Genomic DNA, 22,983 nt, shown 5'->3' on the forward strand with positions numbered 1-22,983 from the left:
TCAGATTTGCAATGTGATTTAGGAGATACGGGGCAAAAACCCCCCAATCCTCCCCCCAAGTGGAACGAGTGATTGGACTGTTAAGACTGTTCCTCTCGGAGTACTCAGTGCAATAGACTGATGGATTAATCTTTAAAATCATTAAATTCTGTTTTTTAATTTATTGTAAATTAAAGTAGGTGCAGAAGGCACAGGTTTAAGGTGCTAAGGGATACAAAACAAGATGGTTCAAACAAGAATATTTCTTTGGGGAGCTAAAGTGTAAAATGACTTTGGATTTGGCTTGTCTTTGAAGTGTTTATAAAAGGGTGAGCTTTGAAATATGGTAACTAATTTTCCTCTTTATCTGCCTTCTGTTTTGGGATATATATATATGTCTGTGTGAATATTAACAGACATTTTATGTGTATATAAAAGCCTTCATGTTTTTCTGATTCCAAGGAAGCATTACAGCAGTCAGAGCACAAATGAGTGCTCCAGGTGATACCTGGCATTACAGGCATATGGCACTCTCATGTCTGTGTGTCACCAGTGAGAGCGAAAGCATTGCTGCTTCTTGTAGATTACCTGTCAAACAGGAACATTTGTACAGAAGAATATAATACATTCACAGCTGGCTAGAAACTTGAGGGAAACAAACCCTTTGATGCAGTGTGTCAAAACGGGTCCAAGTTTGTCATGTGAATTTCTATGCAGCATTCTGATAGCTGTATTGTTTGGAACAGTAGTTTAGCATTGCGAATAACTGTTGCACCCTATTCCAAAGTAGTTTGGCTTGTCACATATAAATTGCTTGTGAAAGTGTTATTCTTGTACTTCACATGAACAGCATATGCATCACTGCTACATACACCTACTATTTTTTTTTATGTGCATCTTTCAGCACAGTATAAAATTGCTAACCAAACTTTGGCTGTGTGCTACATGTACAAACTACCATACAATTAAACTGCCAGTCTGCTTTTAATGTTTGTGAAAAAGATATTAGCTCTGCTATTAATGAGTACTTCAGGACATTTTTTCTGTTAGCTTTTGTTTGTTTCAGAACTGTATATAAAGTTTCAAACTCAGAAAAGGTGCATTATATAAGAATAAGGTTACCTAGGTAAATCTTTCTGAAGAGCTGCTTTTGTGCAGTTTAATAACATTTAGAGATCTTGAATCTACAGTTTCAGCTCTTTATAAAAGGAAGAATCTTGAGATGCTGAATTCAAAAATAATACAGACGAAACTGGATCATATAAAAAGTAACAGGTAAAGAACAGACCGGCTGAAGGAAAGTAGTTAGAACAGTTTCTAAAGTACAGTTGCCATAGTGGCAATAACCTGCAACTTGAAATAGATGAGATGAATAGAATTCCAGTACCAGAGAAGCTGTGTGAACACCACTGCTTCAAATCCTTCCAGTTTCAAGTGGTAATAAAGCCAAATTTTTCAAGCCAAAAGCCAATTTTTCATACATTTTTTACATTGCTCAGTTGTTACCTGGTTGGTGGTATCATGTGAGAAGCTGCTGATAGTCAATAGCAAAGGATAAACAGAATTTTTAGTGGGTTTTCCAAAGTTCATTTTCCTGGCAAGGGAATCTCTTAAACTTGTGTGATCTTGAGACTAAAGAAACCAGAGTGTACAGGAGTCAAACACGGTAATCAGTGCAGGAAAAGGCAGGAATTCCTCTCTTCCCAGTCATAGTGATTTTGCAGATTTTTGCCTCTTTTAAGCAGAAGTTATAACTTGTGTCTGTTTTAAATAACATTAAAATTTAGTCCAAGTTCTGAAGCCTTGTATTCAGGATTTAAGTCTTCCTCGAGTATTTTTTATAGAGAAAGGGCAGAACTATAACGTACCAATCATTATTAGGTTTATAAGTGAATTTAAACTTAAACTGACTGTGTGTCACTAATATGTCTTTAGATTTTTTTTTTATCTACTAGTTTTACCATTGACTTCTTGCATAGCAATCTAATATTTTTATCAGAAACCTGCATCTGAAGAAAATCTTTGCTCTTTGTTAAAGGAGTGAAGAATTGAGTAATCTAAGAAAGTTTCTGATACCGTTATGCACTGTGGTAAGAGAGTTTGTATGCTGCAAGTACGCTGCAGTGAGTATTCCTTTAGTTGATGAGACTTACGAACCTTCAAATGCAGTTGATACTAAAGCAATTTTTAAAGGAGTAAATCCTATCAATGAATAGAATTAGTTTCCTGCAGTAACCTAAACCTTTATGAATGGCTACAGTTCAAATGAAGGATGCAGCAGCAAATTCTCAAAGCAAGTGTTTAAAATACGGTATTTTTCCCCTGTGTGACGTTTCCTTTTGCCTGTCATTGGTATTGCAGCTGCTGCAGATGACAGATGTTACCGGTACGTGGATTGTGCGAGTTGTACTGCCAATACAAATGGGTGCCAGTGGTGTGATGACAAGAAGTGCATTTCAGCAAATAGTAACTGTAGCATGGTGAGTCTGCAAACCTATGGTTGTGTTATTAATGCTGTTTCTTTTCTAGCTAAGCCAGAGGCCTGCTGCAGCAAATGAAAGGGGTATAGTAGGCTAATAGTAGCTTGTTTTAAACAGAAACGTAAATGTGTTTGCCTGGCATTTGCAGTAAAAATGTTGCAGAGGGTAGAGTTGGACTGCAGCAAAGATACCTGTTCCAGAGGAAAAAAACGCAGGTATTATTTAGGATTGTGTTAGCCCATAATATATGTCTCAGGACAAATACTATTACCTCCTAATTAATGACATTCGGAACAAGCTGGAGTCATTATCAACTTGGATTTTGTGCATATGTGGAGTACAGTATGCAGACATGGAATCCCATGAAGGATGGCTGTTGGGTTTCCCTCCTCCTGCTCCCCCTTTTTAAACAGGACCAGGTCAGTCATCCACAGTCTTGGTATTCTCATCACTCTTCTTTATAGAAATGTTTTTGTTAGGGTCATGGAGGTACTTATCTCATTAAGGAATATAAGCCTTTGTCACCATGAGATTAACAGGCTTGTGATGATTTGGTAAGATTGTTCTGATCTTTGTAAAGGCAAACAATAAGAACATACAGATTCATACAATTTTCTCATTTTCTATTTTTAATATTGCTTGCTGCCATGTTTTATTCTTTATGTTGTTGTCCACTGGTTGCTGCATCTCTAGCTTGTTAATTTAATTTTTGACAAGCTTATAATAGCACTTTAGCTTCATAAATTTTCCTTCTTTATATTTCTCAGGCACCTGTTTGTAGTAGAGTTCAAAATCTTTTCTTTTCACGCCACCATTAGTAAAAGTAGCTTGCTCTCTGGTGTGAACCTGATGCAAATCAATCATGTTCTCTAGACAGATAAATTAATGTGTGAGTTGAATTGGCTCTGACTTAAATCTTGCCCATTCAGGGTGTTTGCAGCCAGCTGTAATCACTGGCATTTGTAGTTAGTCACTACTAATAAAAGCAATGCAGACACAAATTCATCAACAGCCATGTTACAAGTCTGTCAAAAGAACTTCACATTCCAGGCACTAATGGTTAGTTTCCTTTGTGATCTTCAAGGGCTCTTCTTTTCCTAACACATTGTACTATATTAGGTGCCAATTTTCTAACTGTGGTTTTCAACTCTTAAGCAAGGAGTAGTTGCTAAGGAGCAGACCATCTTCATCTCTGATAAATGTGGAGCACTGGGTATTTTAGAACAGGCTTCTCAGTGTAGTATCCTTCTTTCACAACCATTCATGACCAAGATTGTCAGCTTAATTAGCAACTGATGCACCAGTCTTCTCTGTATCATTTCCTGTCCTTTATTCAGGGCTTGAAGTGGATAGTGAAGGCTATTAGTGGAGTTAGTAGAGAGTGTGAGAGTGAAAAATTCATCAAAATGATTTCTGAAAAGCATTATTATCATAAGCTGAAGATGGCTATTGCAAAATTAATGTATTGGCTGGGAGATGATGGAGGCAGAATGTTGCAGATATCAACATAAACCCACCAAAATAGCATCAAGAGAATGGCACCATGTGGAGAAGTGTAATGGATTAGGCTGATTATCCATTTTCATAGACAGCTGCTTCTGGACTAGGCCCACAAAATGAAAATGTTGTGACAGTACTGTGATGATAATATGGCATAACAAGCTGTAGAATCAGAAACATCACAAGGAGAAAGTCCCACTTTTGTAGCTGTACAAAGGCATTGATACATGACTTAGATCACAGAACATCCAGATGAGGCAGACCATAAGGTGTTAGGATCTCTTACTTCATGGAAACTGGTCAGCATACTAAAGATATGTCAGCAATCATTTTGGCAATGACCTCGTGGTCTTGGATATTTACAAACCAGTGACTGGTCTGCTTATTGGAAGGGGTGTAAAATACGGATATTTCCCTGAAATAACTGTTTGCACAGATGGACTTCATAAGTAGGGCTAATATATTGACAATACATATTTACCTGCCTATGTTCACTCATGTGGGTCAGTACATTAACACGACACTATTTCCACTACTGTGCAGGCTCATGGATCATTAAGATATATATCATGCTCATACCTGATGTAGTTGCAAGCAGAGGCTTGCATTGCCAGGTTGTTCTGATGGTGGATGTAATGAATTAGCATCATCATATCTGATACAAATGTGGAAGGATGAATACTTACCTTGTCTCCCCCAACTGGAAAAACAGTTTACTTAAAATTTGTGGTGTGGTTCAAAATGGTACTGAAATTTGGCCAGTGAGCAGCCTGCTAGCTATTCTATTTGTCTGTTTTCTACCATTAAATCTATGTTAGAGATTTTGTCGGTTGTAATAAGGATTTTGAAGGTTGCCTTGAGAAATTATACCATTTAAATTCCCTGGACTGCTTACAGTGGTTTTACATAATACACTGAAGTTATTCCATAATAAAATGTAGGTCTTGTATATAAAATCAAGAAAACAGTTATTTAATTTTTACCTTTGAGATTGATGGATGGTGAAAATGGTACAATGACCTACACTACCTTTTTTTAAAGCTATGCAAATACAGACACTGGTTTGCCATGGGGGCAAAAGCAGCTATAATGCTGTCATACTGTCTTATGCCAAGTACAGACATCACGGAATATGACATATTAATAGCTCTATAACTTGCTCTTTCAAGCTCCTCCTTGGAGCCTCTTGTATCTAGTCTAGAGCTGGTTTCAGCTTTGAAACGTATTGTATAAGACTTTGTCACAAAGAAGGAAGCAGTGTCATTGATGTACCTGTTTTGTCCCATTCATTGGATGTCTCTATCAAAGATCAAAATTTAAACAGGAATATTTTGATTGACTTGTGAAACCTAATTGTGCTATTGAAGGAGAAAAAATGACTGCTACTGCTGAACCCAGGATATTGTAGATTGTATTTACTTTTACTAGCAGTTCACTGCCCTTAGGTCTGTTACGCTGATCTTGCACTTTGACCTTTGGTATTTGTAGTCTATAATATCCAGTGACTTCCTGGTCCTCCATGATTCTGCTGCATTTTGCCTGTCTCTTAATAGAGGAGAAACACCAGATCTGGATCTGCTTAATATGTTTATGAAACTGTATTCACATTGTACATCTGCAGATAAAAAGCTTTGTCTCTCATACTGTGAGAATGATACTCCCTTGCTGATTGCGTTGTTCAAAAAATTGACTCTATTTCTATTTGATTATGGAAGTATTCCCAGGAAAAGCTGTTAATTTTATAAATTTGCCTTCTAGTTTTTACCACCCTGTCTCCAGCAATAAATAAATAAAAGGCTTTGGGGAGAGATTAGTTTTATTTTAAATAGCTGCACCTTTACAATGTGTCTTTTTTTCCTTGCGGTAGTAGCATGGAAGAGTAAGCAAAGGCTTGGTCTGCTCTTTGGGTCATCCCATGAAGGAAAATCTTTTTGTACCTTGTAAGAAAGAAGAGCTTTAATAAGAATAATCATATTTAAAACCAGCAATATCTCAAGTCTGCATTACGGCCCTAAAGCTCTCTCGTTTTGCAGGCAAATGCAAAAAGTGTGATAGCACTGAAGCCCTGAAAGTGCTGGAATACTTCCTGCTTGCAAACCTTGCTTAAGCAATGTGCTTGGGAAAGAAGAGGGTGAGCTGGGTTTGGACATGTACCAGCCATTTGTATTTGTGTTTGGCTCAAGTACTGATAGACTTACAGGCTGAAAAATGTCCCAATATTTATGTACACATGTGGGTTCTTACTGGACAATATTATGGCTTCTTTTTGGTATTCATAATGTGAAATAATTTTGAGGGTTTTTTACCTTCTTCCTCTTTTCTTACCATTTTCTTTTTTTCACCCCACTTCTTTGTTTCCTCCCCCACCCTGTTCTTTGGGAAATGAAGAGAAGTGCTTGCACTGGTTATAAAACCAAATTGGTTCTCATTCCTTATATCCTCAAAACAGCTTTTCCCATTCCCTGGCTCCACACCGAGCTTCACATCCAACCAGCAGTCCTGAAGGCACGCTTCAGGAATTAACAACAAATGGCTTCCTTCTCTTCTGTTGTCTTACTTCTCTGCAGTAGAAATTGAAGTAACCACTGAAGATATGGTAGCTGTAATAATATGCTCCACTTTTTGCCTACAGTGTTGGCCTGTAGTCATTCAGTTTATAGAAATGGTAACTGTCTACACTAAAACATTGCAAATAAAGTAACTTACTCCCACTTTACTTAAGGAAAGTATTTTGAAGGCTGGAAAGGCAGCAGTAATGTGATACTAAACTTTACTTGAAAAATGTTGACTCAGAGAAAATGTTTCCTCTTCAAAACTATACAAGTACTTGGAAAAAAATGGAAAAACCCCACTTTTCTTGTAAAATTTCAGCTCTTGTTCTGAATCTTCACATTAAGCTTGTTAAAATGCCTACTTGCTACACTATTGCCAATACTAGGAATAATAATAGCAATGTGCCTACATTTGAGGAACTCTATAAAAGAATAGTTAAAGGGAAATGTATAGAGTAGTGGAAGGAATTATGAATAGAATTAAATTTATATTGGGAAAGTTAAATTTAAGACTAAGGACTGCCAAATAGTCATATTTGGGAGTAGCTTCAGACAAATAATATCAAATCTATTAGATTAATACTTTCCAGGAACTAGGCAAGATTACACTGTTAACCTAAAAAATCCAGGCGAAAGAGGAGAGGTAGCAAAAATTTGGGAATAGCAATTCCCCAAATTCTGAGATAAACTACTGTAATATATTCCTCCTGCAGTGGCTATTCACAAAATCACTACAGTTCATAAGCCTGTCTGTATACTGCCACATCAAGAACAGTACTGAAAAAATCCAGGTAAATCAGACATAAGTGGGAAGCTTTATACATAACATGATTTACTCATGCTTTGGTGTGTAAACATTATAAATACCCTACAGCAGTATAGAACTTCAGTAACAGATGGGCTGTCATATTTCTGAATTTCATTGGGTTTGGTAGCTTAAGTTATAACCTTAATATTGTGTTAATATGAATTACCTACTGGATTCACTTCTACATTGAACTGATGAGATTTTCAGGCAAGCACTGTTAAAATTGGATTTAAGGGCAGTAAGTGCTGGGAATAAGGGAATACAACAGAGAACATTATTACAGAATAGTCACCAGTACTTTGAATTTTATTTTAAACATTAAGTAGCCAGCACACAACAAGCTTCATGATTAGAAAGTAATAGAAAAATATCTTGGTTTAGTTGGAAAATTGTAATCTGTATGTAATATCAATGATGAATATGTAATTTACAAAACCAGTGTGAAGGATTAAGGATTTTTGACTATGCCATCATGAAGCATTAGAAGTATTAGTTGAGGTATTGTAAATGAGCAGATGGTGGTTACTTGTGCTCTAAAATTCACATTAAAGTATCTCTTGGGCAGTTTTGTGCATATGCTTCATGACAGTGAAGCTAGATCTGGGCCTGTACCAAAGTTTTTGTGTGCTTTACTGTGTATTTATTTGGCTAGGTAGACATTCTGTTACTTTATGGCATGGCCTCTGGCTCTGTTTCACACTGCGGTGTAGATTCCTTCTCCTAGAACTGCTTCTCTGTTGCCTTTTCCCTCACAGTAGCCTTTCTTATAGACCAGAAAAATAGTACCTTTTATAATAAGCTCACTGTTAGATATCTGATCCAATAAAGTCAACAACCAAATCCCGAAACAGCAGTGTTCTTCAGCAGGACTGAAGTTGTCCCTGTGTGAGATTGATGTTCTGTCACTGTCCACATTCCACTACCAACAACTGTGTAGCTTACTGTAGGATTTTCCCTTTAGATGTGCTTTATTATACTGCAAGAGATAATTAGAAAGGAAAGCAATTAAGCTTGTCATGTAAACCATGCATTTCCTGTCTAAGTGCAGTCTGTCTTTGCTGCCGTGCATGAATTAATCTTTTGTTGCTAGAGAGAGAAAAAAAATGTTTGGGTTGGACAAGATGACCTCCAGAGGTCCCTTCCAACCTCAACTATTCTGTGGTTCTGTCTTGGATTAGGAGGGGTTTTTTGTTATTACCTTGAAATTAAGTTAGTAGAGACAGCCTTATAGATAAACTGATGAACTGGGTGAGGATTTGGGGCAGTTTATTAAGTAAGATATCAATATTGTGTCTTAATTAAAAGTACTATCCAGAAGGAAAAAGTTTTGGATTAAAAATGCCTAATTTGCAAAGGAAGACCTGGTTTTAGTGTAACAAAACAAAACACTCCACCAAACGCTGCAAAAAACCCAAGCGAAAATTCTTTCAGTGTTTACTGCTTTTCTTGTATACCAACAGAATGATGTTATTCCTGGTTTTATGTCACTGTTTGACAAAATGATTTCCTGTAGATTCTGTAAATTTCGTACAAGCTATGTTGAATAGAGGTTTGCTCTTAATTTGTAAAAAAGCATGATTGAAATTTTTGACAAATCTTTCTCGTGTTTTGTGCCTACTGGCCTATAGCTCCTATTTTTGTTTCATTTAATCCCAATAAAATGAAGCAGAACACACTTTTCCACCTTCAGTCAAAGATGTATCCTGGGCTGCATGACCAGCAGGTCAAAGAAGGTGATCTTGCCCCTTTACTCTGCTCTTGTGAGACCTCACTTGGAGTATTGTGTGCAGTTCTAGTGTCCTCAACATAAAAAGGACATGGATCTGTTGGAACAAGTCCAGAGGAGGGCCACGAGAATGATCAGGGGACTGGAGCACCTCCCATATGAAGACAGGCTGAGAAAGTTGGGGCTGTTCAGCCTGGAGAAGAGAAGGCTACGTGGAGACCTCAGAGCAGCCTTCCAGTATCTGAATGGGGCTATAGGGATGCTGGGTGGGACTCTTCATTAGGGACTGTAGTGATAGGATAAGAGGTAATGGGTTCAAACTTAAAGAGGGGAAGTTTAGATTGGTTATAAGGAGGAAATTCTTTCCTGTTAGGGTGGTGAGGCACTGGAATATGTTGCCCAAGGAGGCTGTGAGTGCTCCATCCCTGGCAGTGTTCAAGGCCAGGTTGGACAAGGCCTTGGGTAATATGGTTTAGTGCGAGGTGTCCCTGCCCATGGCAGGGGGGTTGGAACTCGATGATCTTAAGGTCCTTTCCAAGCCTAACTATTCTATGATTCTATGATTCTATGTGTAATTGTTTTACATCTGTATCTTGTGCCTTTTTTTATATTCGGTTTATTTTACTTGTTTTAACCTGCATTAAACAAAATAATTTAGTGATAGCATATGTTTTAGCTATCTAAGAAGTAGAGATTTACTTTAGTTATTTAAGTTCCTCATGTGCTTTGCACAGGAAAATGGTATATTTAAAGTACTATTTGACCCATTCAGAAGTTACTCATGTAGGACAGGTAGGGTGATTTGTCATCTAGAGATGCAGTTTCTGCTGTCTGCAACTGATAAGGGGATCTACACAAAACTTAAATTCACCCAAGCTTTTAGGTGGCTGTGATTTTTTTTTTTTCAGTGATTTTCACCTGCTGTGTATTTCAGTTTTGCCTTCTGGTTTCTTGATAACTTGACATCTGTTTAGGATGCTTTTTTGTCTGTTTTATTTTCATAGTCGGTTAAAAACTACACCAAATGTCATGTGCGGAATGAACAGATCTGCAATAAACTGACCAGCTGCAAAAGTTGCTCACTGCACCTGAACTGCCAGTGGGACCAACGGCAGCAGGAGTGCCAGGCACTACCTGGTAAGGGCTATGGGGTGACGATGCTGCTTTATGTAGTTGATTTCAAATCTGGATAAATTTCTTCCATTGTTGTCAAAGAATGTTTGTTTAATTAGTAGTCCTGGATTTGTTGTACTTGTGCTAACTCTCCTTGTCTGGCTGTGCCTGTACAGGTGAACACAAATGTAGTTACATCACTGCTTTGTGTATCAGTGCTGGCTTTAATCTTGTAAGGAGAGATAATAACATAAGTGAAAGCATAATGGCATGTATCTCTGCACAAGCCAGAGACAAATTCTAGCCTGTGGGGATCACTGAGTGCAGAACTGAATTGCCATACTGGGTCCTTTACTATCACATATCCACAGACATTGTTACTCTTGCTAGCTGAGGGTTTATCTTCTAAATTATACTTCAATTATACTTCAATTTGTCTGTGCAGATACTGCCTAAGATCTAGTTTCTTGCTTGTCTAATGTTGGTAATACTATGAAAGCAGTGAATATTAAAATACTGATATATTCTCAGAAGGTGACTGTTAGTGTTCTGAAATAATATTTACTTTGTAATTCGTATTCATAGCTGTATATATGCAGTCAGATGTCAGAACCTTTTCCATTTGATCTTTATGTCCAGATGAAGTTAATGAATGCATTTTTTCAGAGATTATTAATTAAATAACTTTGATCAATTTATTCTGCAGAATAAATAGTTGGGAATAAACTGCATTTTCATTTAAAATGCAGTTTAAAGCTGCATTTGTTTAATCTTTGTAAGGATTTAACACTTGCTCTGAATTACTTTTTTTAGTTACCTGAACCTGAGTCAGGCTGAAGAGGAAATATTTTCTGAGGTGTTATTTGAATTTCCTATTATTCTCATTGTATTTGTGCTTAGTCAAATAAAAATGCAAAGATACGATGATAAAGTAAAGCAAGGGTAAAGTTGTGATCACTTAATTCTAGGAGAGCTGATTTTAGATTTTGAAAAAGGAAATTGAGTGTGGGATGTATTTTGAATTATGACCTCAGGAAGGTAAAATTCAGACTCCCTTAGGGTTTTCATTATGTTTTTTTCAAATCATCTTTAATCATATGCTTTTTACCCTAGCTCATCTGTGTGGGGAAGGATGGAGTCACGTTGGAGATGCCTGCCTCCGCATAAATTCTAGTCGTGAAAGCTACGACAATGCCAAACTGTATTGCTACAATTTGAGTGGGAATCTTGCCTCATTAACAACCTCAAAGGAAGTGGAATTTGTCCTTGATGAAATACAAAAGTATACACTTCAGGTAACTTGAGTGACTGTAATTGAGGCTTGTGTGAATTAAATTTTCTTTCAGAAATATATTTTAGAGATTTGTCCAAAGAGAATAAAGTTTATGCCCTCAAAGAAATGTAACATGGTGCTAAAGAGTGCTGTAAGTGGTGTATAGGATATTAAGGAAGTCTCATGTTTAAAGTTAATGACACGGCAGTACCCAAGTGTTTCTCCATACCAGATTTAACTGTTACTGGTTACTGTTTACTTTCAAGATGTGACTCAAGGATGGCTTGGAACACTGATCTGGGAAGTCCCAGTGCTTTTCAATACACTGTGATAGCAGGAATAAAAAAAAAAAGCATAATAATTTTCACTGTAACAGAGAAATAAATCTAGACTTTCACATAAATATCTGTAAAACTGCTCGCAGGACTGGGTTTGGGATGGTGAATAGCTGGGCTGCAAGCAGCTGAAGACAAGGAGGTACTAAAGATGTATACTTTTCTTCTTCAGAAAACCCTAGCTCCCTGTATAACTGGTATGTAGGATCAGAGGGTCACAGAATAGCTGTACTAGTATGAAGGCGTGTAGAAATTCCCTGCACAGTGGCACTGGAGTGAGCCAGGAGCTAATTAGCTTTCTGCTCTAATGGTGGGGGAGCAAAAGGACTGAAAACTCTCACATGCCTCTTGCAAATACAGGAAGCTGCCATCAGAATATTTCTTAGGAAAGTTAATTTAATTGTGAGACAGAAGATGGAAAATTGGGGATTAATGACCTGTTCATGGGTGGTCAGCTTCAGTTTTTTAGCAGTTCAATATTCAGATGCTTTTTGCTGTTTAAATTGTTGGAAGGCCTACCCACATCATTGGTACCCGTATATGAAATGTATGGGTATATATGCTCAAATAGAAATGCTCCATATATGCTCAAAATGTGTCAAACCCAACAGTGTACACTCAGATGGAATGTCTTAGCAGAATAAGGTTCTATTACAAGCAAATCAGTTCATCTTAGTAAAGGACATTTTTAGAAGTATTTAAGTTTGTAGAACATGCAGCATTTCTTTGTATAACCCCCCCTAATTTTTAAGTAGCTTAGGATTTTACAGTCACAGGAAAATGGAAGGTAATTGTGAACAGTAATTAAAGCTTATATCAAGCTAGTATGTGATTTGCAAAGTTGTTATGCTGGAGATGAATTGAGATGCATATGAACCAAATGGCGGTTAAGAATTGCCTTTGTTATGCTAAATCTGAATGCAGGATTTTAGGGACATATACTGTGAATCAAAATACTCTGTATTACCCTTTTTAGTGTTCCATTTCAAGAATGAGATGCAAATATAAGTTATATTCTTAAATTTGTGATTTTGTGTTTTTTTGGTTTTTTTTTTTTTTCCCCTGTAAATGTAGGATCTGGACAGAGAGAGGTTTTTGGGTTTTTTTCCTAGAAAGACATGTATTTTCTATTATTTGCCAATAAAGGAGAGAGAAGTAATTCTTCTGTGTCAGAAGATCTCCCCGATGTTGTATTTACAGTAGACTTGAAACACATTGTCCACTCCTTGGTACAAGATAATGTTGAAAATGTAATTGAAAACAAAATAACAAAATCACAAATGTCAGTGATTTCTCTAGTTATTTATTTTGCTGCTTTTATTTTTTTTTTCTTTTCTTTTTTCACTGATTCCCATTAAAATACTGCACAGGAGGCATTCAAATCTAATAGCGATGGGTACAAACTGGAACACAAGAGGTTCCACTTAAACTTGAGAAGAAACTTCTTCTCAGTGAGGGTGACGGAACACTGGAACAGGCTGCCCAGGGAGGTTGTGGAGTCTCCTTCTCTGGAGACATTCAAAACCCGCCTGGACGCGTTCCTGTGTAACCTTATCTAGGTGTTCCTGCTCCGGCAGGGGGATTGGACTAGATGATCTTTCGAGGTCCCTTCCAATCTCTAGCATACTGTGGTACTGTGAGTGATGGAGTATTGATATGACTGATATTACCTGGCTGGCTTGAGGTGTATATGAGAAATAGCAGCTTTTTGAGTTTAGAAACTAGATTTTTCTTACATTTCAGAGCTTAGAACTTGAACAGGGTAACATCCTGCTGCACTTATCTTTATTTAAACAATGTTCTAAGCCAATGTGGTGATGCAAATTTGAGATATGCAATGTACAGTTTTGCAATTGTAGATAAATGTACATTCTTCAAAGGACTATCTTGGGTTAAAGAACTTATCCTGGTGTTTTCAGTGACATTTAAGAAAAGGAAATAAGGCTTTGATTGTTTTGTTTTTTTTTTAAATTCATATCTATCTTTCCAGTTCCATTTTTTTCTGTGTGAGACAGCCTAAATGTCTTATCCAGATTCTCTGGAACTTTCTGATTTTTCCTTTGTCTGCCTTTTCCTCTCAAACTGCAATCATAATGATTTAAGGGAGTGAGATTTCATTTTAGATGGCTGTTGTAACCGGTGGTGATGTGGAGTTCACAAATGCAGTCAGAGCAACTTTAAGGTGAACATAGTGCCTTTTAATCTGTATTATCTATGGTGGAGTTTGACTTGTGTGGTTAATATAAAAGGCTTTAAAATCTTCACCTATGTGAAAGGCTTTCAGGATTATTGAATGTGTCAGAGCAACATTTGAAAATAAGAATATGGATCTGTTTTTATCTCTGCTTTATTTGATATACTGAGAACAGAAAAGCAACTTTGGTAAATGTTGGGTATTGTACAGACTGTTAGAATGGTGTTAGTAAATACAGTAGCCTGGAAGGGCTTAGTGATTCTTTATTGTTCATATAAATAATGTGAAACTTCATAGATTCTGGTTAGGGGTGTGCTTTATTATTTTTCTTTCTAATACACAAAGTCCTTGTCCTGGGACAAACTTAGGACAATTCCTTTGTCATGTTTAGAATAACACAAAACACTGATGCTTGGGAAAGTTTCAGATGGAGGAGGCTGCTGTTATCTCCACACCCTGTCCAGACCTTGTCATATATCAGTAATTTCTCTTTAAATCCAATGCAAAATTGGAAATTAATAGTTTGCCTCCTAAAGGATAAGGAGAAGGTTCATTTGGTACTTAAGGGGCAAAACAAAGACCTTTGTAGTATGAAGTCAAAACACATTTGAGTTTGCAGATGCATTCTAAAACTATCACCAATAATTAGCAGTCTAATTTGTGTTTTTCATTGAAAAAATCAAATTATTTAAGAGAATGTCAAGGGAAACAGAGTGGATGGACTGCAGATTCCCATACTAAAGCAAAATGACGCTTTTTTTTATGTGCTGTTTTATTGACCTGGTAAGCAAAATATTATGAAAGGGGAGATTTGAGTTTTTCTATAGATTAAACAGCAATACAAGGTTAATTAATTGTTCTTGCAATATTCAAATGTTGCGTATTCATTTGAAAGTGCAATAGTGCTCTTGGGAGTTCGCTCACAACTGTGGGAATTGAACTAAAAATAACAACTTTCTTGTTAACATGCAGTAAATTCTGAGATGACTTAGTTTTGGTGTAGTAAGCATAAACAAAGATGAGAAACAGTTTAAATAATGCCTTTGATTATATAAACTGCAACTTTCCTTTAACTCACTGTTCTCAGGGCCTAAGCATCCCTTTATAAATTACACTGGAGTGTAGGTTGTTGTTAATTAGTGAACTTTGCATGGCAATATTATTCCTTGTTAGATCAAAGTATTCTCAGAGGGCTGTATGTTTTTGTGGTTTTTATCAAATGTGCAGTTTTAGCGAAGCTGACACCTACTTTTTTTCTGAATTAGTCTCATTAGTACAGTTTCCAGCAGTCCCACTTGTCTGTTGTCGTTTTGGAAGCCTAATAAATTGCTTCAGCATTTTGTCTCCATCAGAGGTGTGACATTGGCTGCCCATTAATTCACCTCTAGTTTAACGTTTTCTTCCCACTTTCCGGAAGGGGGGGCTCAACTTGCTTTGTATGCTTGAGAACCTGAATTTTGCCCTAAAATTGCCCCCTGTAAAGAAGATAAGACCTTTTAAACTGAAGTCCCACTGGAATATTAGCTATAATCCCTCTGGATGGAAATTGGGGAAGCTGTGATTTTCTTGATTTGATAGATTTTCTGTGTTTTTTTAATCAATGTTACAACAGCAAAATTTGAAGACAGTAGGAGAAAATGTTCTTTATGACCTAATGTGTAACTCCTACTTCTCACTGAATCTAGATTTCATCATTTCTGTCTAATAGAAACTGAGACGCTTAAAAATCACGGAGCTGACTCTACTGCTTATGTGTCATTCTCTGGGTAACTATTGGCAAAATATGAAATGTGGAGGTATCTAGCATAGTTAGACTCAATGTGTAGTTAAAAAAACAGATACTGAGCAATGGGCTATTAAGTAGAATAGATGTTTTCTCTTCGTATAGGTCTTAGATTTAGTAGGCAGGTTTTCTTAAGCATAAGGATGCAGAGAAGAGGCAAACTGACAGGAAGCACTTCTCAAAAGTGTGGGTGTTATGGAAATACGAGCATTAAGTGGCCACTGTATTTTGAAAGTTCCTAGAATTATTATAGAATCACAGACTGGGTTGGGTTGGAAGGGACCTTAAAGCTCATCCAGTTCCAACCTTCTGCCATGGGCAGGGACACCTTCCACTAGACCGGGTTGCTCCAAGCTCTGTCCAGCCTGGCCTTGAACACTTTCAGGGTTCAGACACCCACAGCTTCTCTGGGCACCCTGTGCCAGCACCTCAGCACCCTCACATTAAATTACAAACTTAATTGCAACTAAACCTTTTTAGTTCAGTTTTGGGGAAAACTTTGCCTAGAAATCAAGGAGTTCGAAAGAGTTTGTTGAAGTTTGGTAATAACATATTGTGTTGCACATATTAGAAAATACATCAGAAGTGTATTTTACGCTTCCAGGACAATTTAAGATCCAAAATGAAAGGAATTTAAATAATGATGTGGATAAATTTTTTAAAAGATATATGGTTCCTTAGTATTTTACATAATTAAGGAAGAGAGGACAACTTTGAGCCTTAGTAGTAATTGGCTATTCAGTAAAGGTAGGCTTGCTCGCTTCACTCCTCTGCAAATTATTCAGCCCTCATTAAAGTAGTGCTGAGGCAGCAGTAGTGCCTGAAGAATGTGTCATGACTATAAATAATCACATTCACCGTAGATCTCAAAGCAACTTAGCCTGACTTAAATTTTCTGAGTAAACCCTAGATTTAACATGAAGTATGAGCTCTGTAGTATTCAATTTCCCTTTCTAATATAATTGCGTAATTACTACTTAAAAGAAAATTAAAATTGAGGGGGTTAGAAAAAGAGAAGAGCACATATCTGAAATTATTAGTGATCAGTATTTAATGGTTTCCTGCAGTGGTTAAAAACTTGCCTTATGTTCAATTAAATAGGACTGTAGCTCCTTCTGTGAGCACAGACTGATGTTCTGTTTGTATGCATCTTATGATAGCAGTTTTGCTTTTCTGTCAGATGAAAATAAAGCCCTGTCCAGCAACTTGCCTAAGAATTTAATAATTCCTGAAACTTTTCTAACTTAACGTAAAGGTTGAATTCTTGCTTAAAAGGGTTTTTGACAACTTCTTATCAGTGTTCTAAGATTGTTTTATAGAATCAGATAAACTGTGACCAGCTGCCTTTCAAGCACAAGTATACAGCTTCTGAAACGGCCTGCGAGTTCTAAAAAGTGGCCTGGAAAGAAATAGATAACAGGAGAAACATATTCTAGAGAATGCTTCTAAATTTTGAATAGTGTAATGGGATAAAGCTATGGAACAGTTCTCAAGGTATGTTTGATTGCATTCTCTAATGCAACGTTAGTAAGGCCCATTAAAAGCTTTGCTGAGGTAGCTTTGGCCACCTGCTGTGTATTGCATTGCTTTGTTTCACTGTGAAATCTTACTTTGGTTTCTGAACATCTTCCTTCCTACATCCCAAATTTTAACTGATCATTTACCTAGAATGCTATTGAATAAGCTTAGTTGGTGCTGATGTTGTTTTAAAATGATGTACCTAATGTAAGACATGAGTTTTCATAGATATAACTTATAGCCTCATTAAAAAAAAAAATCCACTGGAATATTTGAAATAATACATATTTTTTCAGAATAAGGTGATGGTATTCTAGCAAAAATTGTAACAATTTGAACCATCAGAATATGAGTGATGGTATTCTGTAACGATGGTTAAATGAATTCTAGCCTATGCATGTTGAATTTTGTCTATATTTTCTAAAAGTAGAAAGATTGTAGATCAGAATTTATACTTGCTGCAATGAGCCACTGCTTCCCCCCTATCCTTTCCTCTTACCACACAAAGGAAAAATTAGGTCAAAAATTCATGAACTTTACCATTTCACTTAGAAATCTGTAATGTAATTGTAATAATTCCTAAATCCTATAAAGAATTATAATCTGTATTTAGTCAGAAAGTTATCATTTGTTTTGGTGACTTTTCATGGATGAAATGCAGCTTTTAGCTCTTAATGATTTTAAATGGCCATGTCATTGTTTACTGACAAGTGTGTACGTTTGCATGTGTACCCATTCACATGTGTGTCGGAGCTTTTCCTTCTTCCTCAAATAGAAAAGGAACTGATTCCGATTGCAGGTTCCTCTTAAACTTTGAGTCTGAACAGCTTGCCAGATACAGTGAGGATAGGATAGGTTTCTCCATTGTAGATATTGGACATCTTGAAAGTATACATTCATCAAGGCCTTGAGAAAGAAAGAACAAGTCTTAATAAGTAAGGAGTAACTTTCTTCCCACTTACACATTGAGGAAATATCGTCTGACCTTCCAGTAAAGAAGCTGGTATTCTTGAGAAGAAAAGAATAGACATATTTGGGGCTTGTCAGCAAGTTTGGTTTGTTTTTTTTCCTGAGATGAAGAGTAGATTTGTACTGTTTTTCACCCACCTGGCTTGATAACAGTATTTTTGAAGAGGCATGGAAACTAGACTCTTATATCAGTGAGTTCTGGGTACAGCAGGCAGGCTGGTTTTCTTCCTGTCTGATCCTCTTCAGAAGTATCTTTGGCAAGATATTCAAAGTAAAGGAATCGGTTTCCTACATTCATTTTGCATTAAATGAAACAACCGTACAGTTCAAGTGAAGGGTGTTCAACTCTCATTATTTTTAAGCCTGAAGAAGAAACTGGATTGACATTCTCATTCGGCACCTTTGAAGTCACTCAGTTGCTTCAAGTACTTTGAGACTCCCAGCTATTATGATTGAACCTTTCATCGGTTTGAGAGATGAGGAGTAGATCTATGCTATTTTGTGAAGAAATTAGTTGGATAGTCACAGCACACTGGTGGCTCTAGATGTCACAGTTGGACCTTCCTGAGTTCTCTATTCACTGTTTGTTTCTTCCTGTTGGCTTTCATGCAGTGCAGTAGCATTAACTTTTGCTGATAAGCTTTAGTGATATCAACATGCCATCTGCTATTGCCAGTAGTCTTCAGTCTTCCACATCATGGAATCAACGCCACAAAATCTAGTATGTGCTTTAAGCAAGACCTTTGAGCATTTTGGTGGCCTGCTTCTCAGCTACTGTGATTATTATTATCTGTTATTGCGGCATTATGATTCTATGATTCTATTTACCATATCTTAATCAAATGATTAAAAATGTTTTGGATAATTTGTTTTGAGCATCCTAACAGCACTCCCAGAGCAGCTTAAGTGAGGCTGCAAGGCAATAGCTTTGATAGTGTGTATCTGATAGCATGCTAATCAGTGTTCAGGTCTGATGTCTTACACTACCAAAGAGCCAAAGATGGTACATCTGGAATTTGACATACCCATAACTTGTCCAAATATTGCATATAGTAAGGAAGATGATGACTACAGTGTATGTTGCTTTTGACAACAGTCTTTCATTTCAGGGGTGCTGCTTTTATCTCCTAAGGCTGCTCTGGCTTTCATCCTACCCGGGACTTTGTCATCATTAAAGGGGTTTCGAGACACTCTCCTACTCAAATAGAAGAGTTTCTTTCCAAATGTCACTGCTGCACTGTCAGTTTTTTATTATTGGCCTGACATACTTCTAACCATAGCTGGAATAGGATCTCTGCTTTCTGTATACTGATGCTGAGAATTATTTGTCAGTGCAATATGTTGAAGGTTCTCTTGGCTAGAATTCCTCAGCCCCAAAGTAGGCCTTTAGGCTTGGTTTAGGTCTGTATTTGTCAGCAATTTATCCTGCCTGAGCCCCTGGCATATTTTATATGTGCCTGGTGTGCATATTTAGCATTCTATAGAGAGATGTCTAGAGCCACACATAAATATCTAAGGTTTTCTGATGCATGCAGACCACGTACATATACAGCAGTCTAGGCAACTAAATAACAAATAAGACAACAGATGTGTTATCTACCACTTTCGAGATGCCCAAATTCCGCTTTCACTACTTGAATCATGTTCTGTGTATTATCCAGGATGCGGGTGCTCTCACAGACACCTGGAAAGTTCGTCACCTGGGGTAGCAATGAAGTTGTAAAGTAAATACAGAAGTAAAATGTGAATGTAGTCAGTGGCATTTTTGCTGGATGTTCTTGTTGCTGTCCAGGTCTCCCAGAATGCATCACTGCTTATGGAATGGAACTTATTAATTTTCTGGTTTATTTAAGTTTTTCTTGCATCTGTAAGTCTCTCAGTTGCAGTAGCAATTTCTGTTTGATCATGCTGCCAACTGATAGGACAGAAGAAGGAGAGAGCATAGGGAATACGATTTAGGAATGTCAGGAATACTGATTACCTACCTACAGAGTTTTTAATGTATTACCACTGCTATTTCTGAAGCAAAAGTAATAATTAAATTTCAGTTTGGTCTAGTGAGGCAGGGGGAAAAGAGGAATGATCTGATCAGGTGTAAGAAAGAGCTCTGAAAGATCTTGCAGTTGTGGATTACACCTCAATGGGAGAAGAAAGATGTGAGATCGAAGAGGAAAGATCTCTCAGAGAGATGATGGCAGTGACTCTTGGTTCAATTGTGAAATTCCGCATGGAACTTGAAATACATCGAGTTCCCTTAGGTACATTATAGTGTTTTACCTACCATGGCATGTAAATTAAATCAGTCAAGAACTTTTATTCACAATCAGATTGACATCTTTCCTGGTAACATCCGTCCTTTGCCCAGTGCAGATGGCTGGGTTGTTTGTACTCTAGTATTCACCTAACACTATCATACATGTCACAGCTGTAGTCTGTCTCTGTTCGTTGTTAAAATGGGGTTAGTTAAAACTGATAGCGTAGAGATTACATGAGGAAAAGTGTTTGCTTTCAGTATCTTGGGATTTTTACAATGATGGGAGCAAGAAATGTAGATTCATCCAGAAACAGGCAAAGGCCTATATTCCTCAAAATCTGCCTTTTCTCTTGGTAATTGTATACAGAGGAAATTATAAAAATGAACTGAATTTTTGATGTAATTTTACTAACACATTATAATTATTTTTTAAGAATTGATGCTTTTGATGGTTTTTAGGCTAGTTTTCTTAATGGCTTAGAAATTAATAATGAAAGTGTTTTCAATGTGCATTGAACGGCATTCTAGTTGTGAATGTGCTACTTGCATCTCTCTTTGAATTGCCTGAAGATGTTGATCAGCAATACAGATTTTAGCGGATGGATTATTTATGCTGTTTTTCCCTGAACTTTGGTGTCAGTGAATTGCTGTTATGTGTATTTATGAACTACATTGGCCTAGAAATTAGTAGACAGTATATCAGCTGCTGGGAAAAAAAAAAAAACACAACAGTTTTATTATGACCAATTGCACTGTTTTCTGACCCTATGTCAAATAATATAATCAGAATTGTCTTTGAACAGTATAGACAGAGATTTTGGGTAGAAGCATATGGTGGGTAGTGGTTTTTATAGTTCTGGGGGGTGCATTTCAGCAAGGTAGAACAATTAAGAACTATGGACAATGATTAGATGACAAAATGAGGAAAGAACATGGTGAATTTTCTCAAAATGTGAAGTTGTTGCTGCTGAGCTATTCTTTGAAATGTTTTAACAACAACAAGAACAAGAAGTCATTGAACTAATTATCTCTTTCTTTTTGTTTCATTCTGCTTTATAGAAAATTTCACCTTGGGTAGGTTTACGCAAGATCAATATCTCCTACTGGGGATGGGATGACATGTCTCCTTTTACCAATACAACTCTGCAGTGGCTTCCTGGAGAGCCAAATGATTCTGGCTTCTGTGCTTACCTAGAAAGAGCAGAGGTGGCAGGGCTGAAAGCAAATCCATGCACTGCAATGGCAGATGGTCTCGTGTGCGAAAAACCTGTCGGTAAGCCATCTCTTATACTCAGTTACAGTTACTGTTATGATTAGCAAGCTTGTTTGGGTTTTCATTTAGTTAAGAGGGATTTTTGGACAATTTAAATTAAATAATTACAGAAAAAATGTATGTATTGTTTTAATCTAGAGCTTTAATATAGAAAACAATTAATATTCCTAAAGCAGGAAATAGTTATTTGTGAATTAGTTTACATGACTTAGTTTGCATTATACCAGAAGTCTTATAAGTTGCCTCTAAGTCAGTAGTAGTCAGCGATAACAGCGGTTGAGTGACTGTAGTATGAAAGTGTGTTCAACAAGTCTTATGTTCAGTGAGATTCGTAAAGAAAACATTATTCGACATTTTAGTGGTCTCAAAGGCTGACAAACCAAAATCCTTATTTCTGTCTTGTAGATTTATTTGTGTATGAAGACGACTATGGCAAATAGTCACTTGACAGTTCAAATTAGCATTTTCATGCCCTGATTGTCCTGTTTCTCTTCATAGCTGTGGGGTTGAGCATATGAAGTTCTTTAAATTTCCCCTTCAGATTTGTTTTGTGCATTGTTTGTGCAAAACTGGAAAATAGTTGTATTGTTGGTGTGTTGGGAACACTGCCTAACAATCTGATGGCGTTGCTGTGAAATTGCCCAAGTTGTTAACCTGCATAACAAAAGTGATCTTACCAATTCTTTATTCTCTTCAAAGCAATTCCAAATAGTGATGTCATTGCAAAGTGTATATAGTATGTTTGTTGCTACTGACATCTATATTTCCTAAAAATGTAAACTTTCAGTGTTCTTAATATATCTGCAGATGAAGACTGGTTTGAGAACTTGGCTGGTATTGAATATGAATCAATAATATATAAAACCATGTTAATATATAGGAAGGTTTGATCACAATGTTTCACAAGGCTTTTCTGCATGGAAAATATAGTGCTATGTATACTCTTGTGTTCCTGCCTAAGAATTACTATGCTCTTGTTGTACACATAACAGTTTTATTTTAAATCAAAGCTCAAATCAGGAGTTTTAGGGTATAGAAGCTCTTTTTGTGTGTTACGAATTTCTGAGATGACATACACCATTAATTCAGTCAGAATGGGATCTCTAATGGAGAAAAACAAACAAAAAATACCTGAAAAAACCCTTAACAACTGAAAGAAAACCCCTCCAAAACAAATCTGTTCTGCATTGAACAATATTCCTTTAATTACTTTCCCATTGGATTCT

General features: G+C 36.8%; 1 protein-coding gene across 1 annotated transcript in view; it reads left to right on the forward strand.

Moving 5' to 3' along the window:
* Window positions 1-22,983, forward strand: part of ATRNL1 (attractin like 1) — a 507,635-nt gene that overhangs the window by 99,943 nt on the left and 384,709 nt on the right. The window contains exons 13-16 of the mRNA XM_061372770.1: window positions 2,330-2,459; window positions 10,050-10,182; window positions 11,272-11,453; window positions 21,544-21,757. Coding sequence (XP_061228754.1) covers window positions 2,330-2,459; window positions 10,050-10,182; window positions 11,272-11,453; window positions 21,544-21,757 — 659 coding nt within the window. The remainder of the gene's footprint in view (window positions 1-2,329; window positions 2,460-10,049; window positions 10,183-11,271; window positions 11,454-21,543; window positions 21,758-22,983) is intronic.

This window comes from Neopsephotus bourkii, unplaced genomic scaffold, assembly GCF_033783945.1.
Source record: "Neopsephotus bourkii isolate Nb327-2 ecotype Australia unplaced genomic scaffold, CSIRO-AGI_Nbou_v1 NB_1615, whole genome shotgun sequence".
In the NCBI taxonomy this organism is placed as follows: Eukaryota; Metazoa; Chordata; class Aves; order Psittaciformes; family Psittacidae; genus Neopsephotus; species Neopsephotus bourkii.